Source organism: Equus przewalskii, chromosome 4, assembly GCF_037783145.1.
Source record: "Equus przewalskii isolate Varuska chromosome 4, EquPr2, whole genome shotgun sequence".
NCBI classification, from domain to species: Eukaryota; Metazoa; Chordata; class Mammalia; order Perissodactyla; family Equidae; genus Equus; species Equus przewalskii.
The window spans coordinates 75,319,220-75,330,133 of NC_091834.1; the positions used below are offsets into that span (position 1 = coordinate 75,319,220).

The 10,914-nt window shown below is 38.6% G+C and overlaps 1 protein-coding gene across 1 annotated transcript; it reads left to right on the forward strand.

Moving 5' to 3' along the window:
- Positions 1–2,556: 2,556 nt before the first annotated feature.
- Positions 2,557–10,692, forward strand: ANKRD7 (ankyrin repeat domain 7). Its single transcript, XM_008528788.2, is given in 5 exon segments — positions 2,557–2,594; positions 2,637–2,783; positions 9,239–9,357; positions 9,513–9,688; positions 10,576–10,692. Coding segments are annotated over 5 exon segments (597 nt in total).
- Positions 10,693–10,914: the final 222 nt, after the last annotated feature.

A 10,914-nucleotide genomic window follows, 5' to 3' on the forward strand; every position in this document is an offset into this window, starting at 1 on the left:
TGAGGTCAGAGAAGTAAAGGGTGGGGGTATGGAGGAATAGTGTCACAGATTGTCTAGGGCCATGTGGTCATTATAAGAAATATAGCTTTTACTGTGAGAAACTTAGGAAATCACTGGAGAATTTTTAGCAGACATGTGACATCATCTGAAGGCACTTTAACTGGATCATTCAGGCTGCTGGGTTCAGAATAGACTGGGGCAAGGATGGTGTACAAGAGCAGAAGCATGGAGACCAGTCAAGATTCTGCCATAACATATTGAAGCAAAATAATGCAAATGAGAGAGATGATGTTGGCCTGGATTACACTGATAGCAGTAGTCAAATTTTGTATGTATTTTGGAAGTAGTGCACCCAGGTTTTGTTAACTGATTAGATGTGGTCTTTGAGAAAGGGAAATCAAGGATGATGCTAAGACTTTTGACCTGAGCAACATGAAGAATGGAGTTACTTGTTCTTAGGTAAGAAAGATGAAGACAGAGTGGACTATCAGATGGTCAGTTTAGACATGTTAAGTGTGAGATGCCTATAGAGTCTGGAGTTAAGCAGAAGGGACCAGACTGGAACTCCTAATTTTGGAGTTTTTAGAAGATAGATGGTATTTAAAGCCATGGGACTGAATGAGATCACCCAGAAGGGAATATGGATAGGGAAGAAATAAAATGGATTTCGGATATATTTTGTAATTAAAGTTGACAGGAGTTGCTGGCTGTTTAGATGTAGGTGTAAAAAATAAGAGTGAAGGATGACTACAAGGATTTGGGGGGAAAAATGAAGTTATTGATGGACCACTCCTGGGGTTCTCCAATCTTGGAGATAAACAGGAATCAGAAAACCAGACTGAGAAGCAATGGTTAGAAAGAAAGGAATCAAACCAGGGAAGTGGAATGTCTTAGAAGCCAAGTGAAGACAATGTTTCAAGGAGTAAGCAATGGTCCTTGAAACCTGTGTCAAATGCTACTAGACTGATATGAAAACTGAGAAATGATAATTGGATTTCACACGATGGAGATCATGGTCAATTGCGATTACTGTTGCGATGATTGAGAAAGAGCTGGGAACAAAACGGTAATGATGAGAATTGCTTTCAGTGAGAATGAAGGAATAAAAATTGTAGAGACAGATTATAAGATTATAGATAATTCTAAGGAATTTTGCTGTAAAGGAGAGAAATGAGGCAATAGTTTCAGGGGGAAATGTGGTCAATGTTTTTTTGTTGTTTGTTTTTAGGATGGGCAAATACTGGTATGTATTTATGCTAATAAGAATTGATCAACAGAGAGGGAAATTTTAAAGACACATGAGAAAGCAGGGGAGGGGTGTTGCTGAAGCAATGTGAATGGGTAAGCTACAGAGGATGAGTTTTAGTACACAAGAGAAGCGCTGGCCTTTGCCACAACATGGACATAGTGATATGAACAGGAGAGAAGGTAAAATATTTCCCGTCAAGATGTAGGTAGGTGGGTAGATGTCCTGGGAGCCTGTAGAATTTCTCTTCTGATTCTCCTTTCTCAATTGATCAGGAAACCAGGTCATTGGCCAAAAAATGAGTTTGAAGAGAGAGAAGATATGAAATGATCAAGGAAAGAGTGAGTGTGAAGGGATGAGGGAAATATCTAAGGTCTGCTGGGGAGCATACCAATCCATTTCAGGTGATTTTCATAAACTGAAGCTGAGACCGGACAGTGTGATTTTGTTTTTGCCTTTAGTCACACTCAGTGGCTCAGGGCAGACAAGTTTAGATGGGAGTTTCAGATTTAACTAGCACTATGGTTTGGGCAGACAAGTAAAAGGAATGGGGGCAAATGTATTGAAGGTATATGTGTGGGAGTGATGATAATGATTAACCATGGAATTTAGTCAAGTAGAGAAGTGAGGACAGAGTGGGGCGGTCAAGGTCAGTGAAATGTGGCAGAATTAATGGAGTATAGGTGCAATGAGTTGGAAGGATTTCTGGAGTTTTGTGATGAGAGAAGTGAGCTGAGATATGAGAAGTAATGTTCAAAAGTGTGTTTGAAACTGAGATTATAGAGTGATCTCAATTATTGTTAAAGATGGACTGTATCATGTGAACAAGGTTAGCGAGAGGCTGGAGGATGGATCACTCGAGGAGATCCATCCCTATCTCGAGGAAGGTAAATCTCAGTGCACAAGAGTTCAAGCCACTAGGTCTATCTCTGAAGGAGAGGGATTATTTGTAACAAAGTTGGTAGGTTTATACCCAAAAGCTCTCTATCTAATAGGAAGACAGAGTGTAGCAGTCAGTCTAAGATCTTCAGTGAGAATCTGGGTCTGGGCGCCCCTAGGACTGGGTCCCAACGTAGCTGCAAGAGGCTAGGCAATAGAATCTGGTGTCACCCCATGCAAGCGGCCCCCGCCGTTTCTGGTCTCTGGCCCGCTTCCTCTCTCTGATCCGCTTCCCGTATCTGGCTGACTTCTACTCTGGGACTGGAGTGAGCAGGGGCTGCAAGCCCAGTGGTGGGCCTCAGGGCCAGGTGGGGCGGTTAGGAGCCCCAGGGACATCCTGGTCCAATAGAAGGACTGCCTCCTGCACCGTCATGAAAAAGCTTTTCGTCTTCTGGAGAAGGAAGCATGAGTCTCCTGGCTCCTTCTCACACCTGCCTGTAAGCCGGGCCAGTACCAGGCTGCCCACTGAGCTGGGCTACGACCTTCGAGATAAGGATTTCAAGAAATTTCCCAAGGCTGCCTCAGTAAGGGATTTGGAGAAGGTGAAGGAGTATCTTCATACCTTCAGCTCATGAAACATGAATGTGGACAAGCGGGACGGGACAGAGAATAGAAATGACCACAGTGATGAAGGGCAGTGTAGAGGGGAAGCTGGGGCCACTGGGTCCTCTTACCAGAAACAGGACTTGTCTAGGCTACCCCACTGGTTGTCACTCCGGGTTTCCCATAGCAGAGAGGTCTGGTAACCATTGGCAGAGGGTCACACTCCCAACTTTCAGCTTCTTAGTTTTAAAAATGCGCACAGGGATATTTGAGGGCATTTTTACCCTCCCTGATCCCCTCCACTCCTCCCACTGCCTTAACCTCCACTGGGCACTCTACCCTTTCCCCAGCCTGCTGTTTTTTATTTTGGTACATATTGTTCCCAGCTGCCTAAGATATACCATATTACTAATGTACTAACAGGAAAAGAGTAAAAGTGAGCTCCAAGAGCAGTGGTTATTAAGATTTTAAAACTTTGAAATAGCAAAACAATTAACTTTTTAATGTGGGTCTCACGAATTTTGCTTTTCAATTGCAGCATATATTCAAAAAGCCCATCAACAACCACTTACTGCAAAAACAACATTAATTTTGTATGTTAAGCAATAAAGAACTTACGTGTTTGGCATTAATGACAGAAGATATGTACTATCTATGCTTACCTTAAAATCCTTGGGAGCATTTTCAAGTCAAGTATGAAAAGCGTCATCTTTCATCATGATTGAGTAACTGGAAACTGTGGTTAGAAAGAGTATTTGTGTCAGCTTGCTGATATTTTATCTCCTCTTTTAAGAATAACAGAGTTATCTAACTTATCTGACTTTTAGCCTACATCACACCGTTGAATTACCTTACAAGGTCATGGATAACCTCAACCTGACTTCATTCAGTGGTCAACTCTCAGTCTTAACTGCCTGGCATCTTAGTCAAGTATCTTTCTTGCCCTAACAGTATTATTTAAAATATTATCTTGTCTTTCAAGACATTTGGTTCACCTGGCATTTCTTCTGTTTCTGTGGATGCTTCTTTTCAGACTCTTTCGCTGATTTCTCCTCTTCTTCCTGAGTGGTAAATATTTGAGGGTTCAGACATTGAATGATTCTCTCTCTCTTTTAATCTTCACTCACCTGGTGAAGAGAGATTGGCTTTAAATATCTATATTCCAATGCCTTCCAACTGTTTATCTCCAGCTAGACCTCTCCTCTGAACTCTAGACCCATATATATGTAAATGCCTTACACTTCCACTTAGATGTCTATTAGGCTGCGGTGTGCTGGCAAATGTTTAATAACAGGCTCTTGGGGGTGGGGGATGGGGGGCGAAGAAAGGAGAAGCCCTGATTTCAAGCTACCAGTGAGATGTCAATGGGCTCCAATAATTCCTGAAAACTTAGCAAATGGCTTGTGAGAGCCACTGGCTCCATCCCGTCACTGCTTAGGCATTTCAAACATCCCCAGACCGTGCTCCTGTTAGTCTTCCCATCTTGCTCTGCTCTTTCTATAAATACCAAATCCTTGCTTTTAATTGTTTAGGCCAGAAACTCTAAAGTCATTCTTGACTCCTCTAATTCTTTCACATCCTTCATCTGACTCAGCAGTAAATCTTATTGGCTCCACCTTCAAAGTATATCTAAAATCCAACCATTTCTTGACACCTTCACAGTGACCACCCTGGTCAAAGCCACCATCATGTCTTAACCAGAATTACTGTAGTGGCCTCTCCAGTCTTCTACCTTTTAGCCTTTTCAGTTTACCCTCAACACAGTAGCCAGAATGATCCTGTAAAATGGGTGTCAAATGATGTTGTTCCTTGCCTTAACAACTTTCACTTGCTTTATCTCTTTAGGGGTAAAGGCAAAAGTTCTTCTAATGGCTCACACAGCCCTACACAGCCTTCACCCCCACCCTGTTGTTGTCTCTCTGATCTTACCTCCTGACACTCTCCCTTTCATTCATCTCCAGCTACCTTGGGCTCCTTAGTGTTCTACAGAAATGCCAGAAATGTATTCAGGGCCTTTGGACTTGTTATTCTCTGTGCCTAGAATGCTTTTCCCCCAGATATCCTCATGGCTTGCTCTCTCACTTCCTTTAGGTGTTTATTTAATTGTCACCTTATGTGTGAGAGCTTCCCTAGCTACTCTACCTACAGCTGTACCCCCTCTCCTCGCTGACATTTCCTATCCTTCTTCTCTGCCTGATTTTTCTCTTAGCACTTAATACTGTCTGGCATACTTGGCATTTTAAGTCTTTTGTTTACCTCTTCCTCTAGCATGTGTGATCCATAAGAGCAAGTATTTTTGTCTGTTTTGTTTGCTGCTGTATCCTCATCACCTAGAACCCCGCGTAGCCGTAGTAGGTTAACAGGAGGTTCAGATGGGGCGGGAGGAAAGGGGATTGATTGTAAAGGGGCATGAGGGAACTTTTCAGAGTGATGGAAACGTTCTTTGTCATGATTATAGTGGTTATGTGACTGCACATTAGTTAAAACTCCCCCCAAAATCTCAAACTGTATATTTTAATATTTGTGTGTATGTAGAGAAAGAGAGATTGAGAATGAGAGGGATAAATGTGAAAGGACACATCCTAAACCTAACATCACTGTTCTGAGGAGGAGATGAGATTTGGGCAGAGGAAGAAGGTGGATGAGAATGGTCATGGGAGACTTCTGCTTTGTGTTGTTTGAGTTTTTTTTTAAACGGTGAATTATAATGTTTTACACAACGTTCTATAAACGCATTTTAGAAGCATTGTGCTGAAGTTCTCTGATACCTCATGTAAATGTATGTACATATTAATAATGGCCTTATGGAAATAACATTTGAAATATGTTTTCCAGTCAAAAAATGGTACTGAAAGTGGAAATTTCTGGTTAGGAGAGAATGGGGGAAGCACCATGTCAGTTAATGAGCAAGTTGTTTTGGAGACCACAGCAGCCCAGGAGGAAGAACGTTCTTTGGGGAATAAAGATCCAAATTTGAGGTTCGCTCTGCGTTTGTATGACCTTGACCCTAACTCTCCTCATTTGTCAAATCATAGCTATTTCTAGATGGATGTTTTTTTAAACCAAGATCTGCAAAGCCCTGTTGCAGGCTACTTGTTATTACACAGAGTAGCTCCCTGTTAGTGTGCTTTGATTATTTGGCTTCTATTTCTATTTTTATTTCAAGAGTACTGCACCTAGTAAGTTTGAAAATGAATAGGAGATGTTTAATATCTCTTACTGCTATGAAATTAAATTACTTATGGTTTTTAACAAAAAGTCTTTCAGATCTATATATAGCCTGGTAGGTGACAGCTAAATTCCAAACTACTACTTTTAGCCACACTACTCAAACCCAGATTAGATCTAAAGTGCCAAGCCTAGAGTTGAAAATAATTCATGATCTAGGATGAGGTAGCTTCCTGAGTGACTTGTTCACTAACCCTGAAGTCTGAGTTATCAAGAGCCCAACAAAATCAGTTAATAAAAAGGGTATTCTCATGATGAGACCTAATGGAAGACTGCAGCTGTGTTCTGGTCCTGCCCCCTGTCTAGCGGATAACACGTTTCATCTCTGCTTCCATAGTAATGATCCACTCTTGACATCCATCCAAGTCATGCCTTTTGCTGAAGTTCGGTTAGAGATTTCTGGGATCTGACAGTTCTTCTCCTGTCCACAATCTATGCTGACAATTCTTTCACTGGTATATGGGAGAGTGAGAGAGGGGGGAAAACAGAAATTGAATGAAATAAAATGACACCAGCACTAAATTTCTTGTAAGATAAGTACTAGGAGTTAAAAAGTAACAATATAAACTAAAGTCTTATATTGGGAATATACTACATTCATAAAATAAAAGTTATGTAATGGAATAATATTGGTTTTAAAGTGTTTCTCTAAGATATTTGTAAATATACATTTGCATTCAACTGTTTCAAAAAATAGAATGGTTTTTGTTTTTGATGTTAGGTGAAAAAACATTGATATTGGCCTTGAAGCATTTACATTATATGGGTAAACGTCTGGTAAATGGCCATAACAAAGACATGATTTGCTTTACACTCCAATTGTGAGTTCTGGAAGTCAAGAACAGTTAAATCTAAAACTTAAAATGAAGTGAAGACAAATGTTAAATCTATATGTTCTTAAGACATTTTGTCTTTTTAAATCATTTGAAAGGATTCCAAATATTCTGACTAAAAATCTTTATAAGACTGTCTTGAAGGTTTGGGCGATCTTGTAAACTTTGTAATGTTTCATGCCTGCTCAAGATAGTTTAGTCTTGTTTTCAGATTTTGTGTAAAAGACCACAGGACTATATTGCTCAATACTTCCTTAAAAAGCTGAAGCTTTCATAGCTATTTTATTTTACTGAATTTATAGCTGATTTCCTATGTTCCTTGGGGCATGCAGATGGGCTCTGTGATTTTCATAAAAGATTTAATTGTCACAGTGGGGGTTAGGCTTCAATTGGAAGAGTGAAATTATCCAGCAGGCGTGCAGCAGCCACTTTTGGAAGATCTACTGGTAATTACCCAAATGCCATTTACTTTCTCTCAGAAAGAGCACAGTTTTTGTTTTTTTAATTAATGAAAAAAGAGAACTGGAATTGAAAGGAGAGGTGGATCTAAAGCTTGAGTAAAAGCCACGTAAATTCCTTGGGGCTAAATTCTTAAGAGATGTATAATAACGGATGAAGGAGGCGGATCAAAGTGTTTGTTAGGATTTGCTAAGCTACTGTAAGGATTTATTTTAGGTAGGCTTAAAGCTCTTCAGCCTTGTGTGTTTTGGTTGAGGACTGATGCTTCCCATTACATAGGGAAGTTTATCCTTATGCCAAACTATGGATGTTAACCAAAAGGCTCATCAGTGGTTTTCCTGTATTAGCATATCTGAGAAACCAAGTTAGTCACCAGAAGTTTGCCCCGTGAGGATGGAATCACAGCAAAGTAAGGTAGGTGATTTTGAGAGAGATTTTATCTAGACCATGATGCCTGATGAATCACTTTTGTTCTACAACGAAGTATTCTTTTCCAATGGCTGGGAAGTATAGGTTCCTTAAATCCAGATTTTCTTTTTGATGGAGGATGTTAACCATGGCTAACTTCTGGTTCCATTCTATCATCCAAGCTAACCACTCATCCTCTTTCTGATTATAGTCTTTCTTCAGACGGAGAACAATATAATTGGTTAGGTTTCTGCTTTTGTATGGTAGTTGTATTATAGTCTTGCCTTCCAGAGATTACGTTCAGATAAACTTGATTGGAATTTTAGTATTTCCAAACTGTTCAAAACTATTTTTATTTTTTCTTGATTTACTGCCATAAATGGTAAGTCATATTATTGTGTATGGATTTTATTAGTCTAGCTCTATTGAAAGTTACCTTATTTTCAAGTCCTTGTGGGCCACCATTTTGCTATGCTTTGTGTCAATAACAGGTCTGTTTAAGGACCCATAAAGTACTTCTGAGGACCTAAAATGAAGTGGGAAAATGACATCTAAAGTCTCTTGTTTGGGACCTGGTCTATCTATACACTGTATTATAAAATTATCTAAAAGCAAGGATATAATATCACCTTAATAAATAAATAAAAGTTTATTGAGCGTCAGTTCAGGCTAAAACCTACCAATTGTAAATGGAGCTAATTAGTACCTGTCACACTGCGTGAATGTGTGCTTGGTTTCTGGGAGGCTACATGGAGTAGGGTTCTTTGAGAAGTAGAAAATATTTTAATAAAATTAAGTTGAGATCTACAACTTAGAGAGTCCTTAGGCTTTCACTTTTGCGTTCATTTTTTATATGCAAATGGCAACTTTAATAGCCAAGGAAAGAGAGAAACACACAAGTAGGGGTGTCATGCCATGGAACAGGGGTTCCAAATGTTGGCAAATTCCCTTCCTCCTGTTAACTGTCACATATATCTCAGGTTTGGGAGATTGTTTCTAAATTTTGTTGGATGTCTAACTTTATCATCCTTTCCAAGGCTCAGACATCATTTTGATGTTTGAAAAAGCCTATTTTTTTAACTCATTATAGTTAAATTTTCCTTGAAGTGAAACTAGTTAAATATTTGATTTTCAAGGCATTTGCACAGCATTTTAAATTTTGTAAAAAGCAGTGACAATTAATGTAAAGTTTGTGTAGGTGTAAATAATTACCTGAAGCAAACATCCCTTTTTCTTTAACGATTGGCACTTGAGCTACATCTGTTGCCAATCTTTTTGTTTCTTTTTTCTTCTCCCCAAAGCCCCCCAGTACACAGTTGTATATTCTAGTTGTAGATCCTTCTGGCTCTGCTATGTGGGATGTTGCCTCAGCATGGCCTGATGAGTGGTGCGATGTCTGCACCCAGGATCGGAAGTGGCGAAACCCCGGGCCGTGAAAGTGGAGCATGGGAACTTAACCAGTCCGTTAAGGGCTAGTCCCTGAAGCAAATGTCTTAACAGTATATAATCTGACATGTTCTTGGGTATAGAAAGTAACTTCTCAAACTAAGACTTGCCTCTAACTTTGTGTTTTGTTATATTGATATAGAACACCTTTGCACCTGGCCTGTGCTAATGGATAGTCAAATGTTGTATCTCTTTTAATTGAGAAACAATTCAAAATGAATGTCTGGGATAGTAAAAACAGATCTCCATTGGCCAAGATGCTAATTTTTCCTTTCCAATTGGAATGTTTTGCAGTTCTTCTCCTACATAACTTTTGTTGGATTTCATCTTTTCAAACATAGTATTAAACATTAGTTTAATGTATCATATCCTGCGTAGTAAATTGCTTACTTCTCTATTCTTGTACCGACAGGCAGCACAGTGTGGAAAGGAGAATTGTGCTTCTGTTCTTCTAGACCGTGGTGCAGACCCAAATCTGGTGGATTCAGATGACAATACTGCTCTCCATTATGCTGTCTGTGCTCAAAGTGTCTCATTAGTCAAAAAGTTGATTTAACACGGAGCTCATCTTGGAGCTCAAAATAAAGTAGTCTTTTATTAAAAACAACACAACGTGTTTTAGAAAGCAATGGAAGAAAGTATTCATTGCAGTAATTTGCATCTGTTGATATACATTATATAAAGCATGAATTTTCCAAAATGAAATGGAGAGGAGAGGAGATTATCAAATCCCGATGAAGTTTTCCTTTTTCAAAAGTCTTTCTCCATTTCATTGCAGGTTATAATCCTGAACTCCAAAGCAATGTCATGTTTAACAATAACTATTCAAAGGTCTATATCAAATGAGAAATATTTGATTTCCCTATAAATGGATATTGATTAAAAATCATAAAGCTAACATCTTTTATCTTTTCTATTTTATTTGTACACTCATGAATAACAGTAAGAACAGGGTTGAATTAGAAAGTCATCTGTTGTACTAAAAGTAATACAACTCTCCTATTGAGACATTATTGATAATTGAGAAGTATTCTTTTTATTAAGCTTCTTAACACTTTAGTTCACTGATATTTTTGTCTACATGACAGCCCAAAATAAGTGCCAGCCTTGGAGTTTAAATAACACCTTATGGGAACCCAACTGTAATAACATTTTGAAATGTGAATTGATAGTTGGCAATATTTATATTAAATGCTAGGGGCTCATCACTTAAATACTCCAGGCTGCTCTTGCCCACAATTTGAATTCAGCCTAAAGTAGAAACTTTAATTTTATTTTTTGACTGGCCCAAATACAATTTACTTTCTTGATCTTTGAAATCAGATTTTGTTAAGTATCGCAACCTTTAAAAAATTCAAGTACATATGCAGAGGTTTCTTATAACTACACATGTTTTAAATTAAACTTAAATCTAAAAGGCATGTAATGTTGGTACAGTATTTTAAATAATCATTTTGAAATAAATTTTTTCAGGATGTGTATACTCCACTTTTACTTGCCATTACTGAAAATAAGGCAGAAATGGTAGAATTTCTTCTACAGAGAGGGGCAGATGTCAATGCTTTAGCTAAGAATCAAAGGTATAATTAATGCTAAATAAAAGCATATAATTACAGACACCTAACAGATACCTAATTTGATATTGGGAAAAGATTTGGCCATATTATTTTGGACAAATTACCTAGATTCTATGGGTCTATTTTTCTATCTGTAAAATCCAACAGTAGAGCCAGATTGGTAGGTTATTATAATTATTATTATTATTATTATTTGGTGAGGAAAATTGGCCCTGAGCTAACATCTGTGCCAATC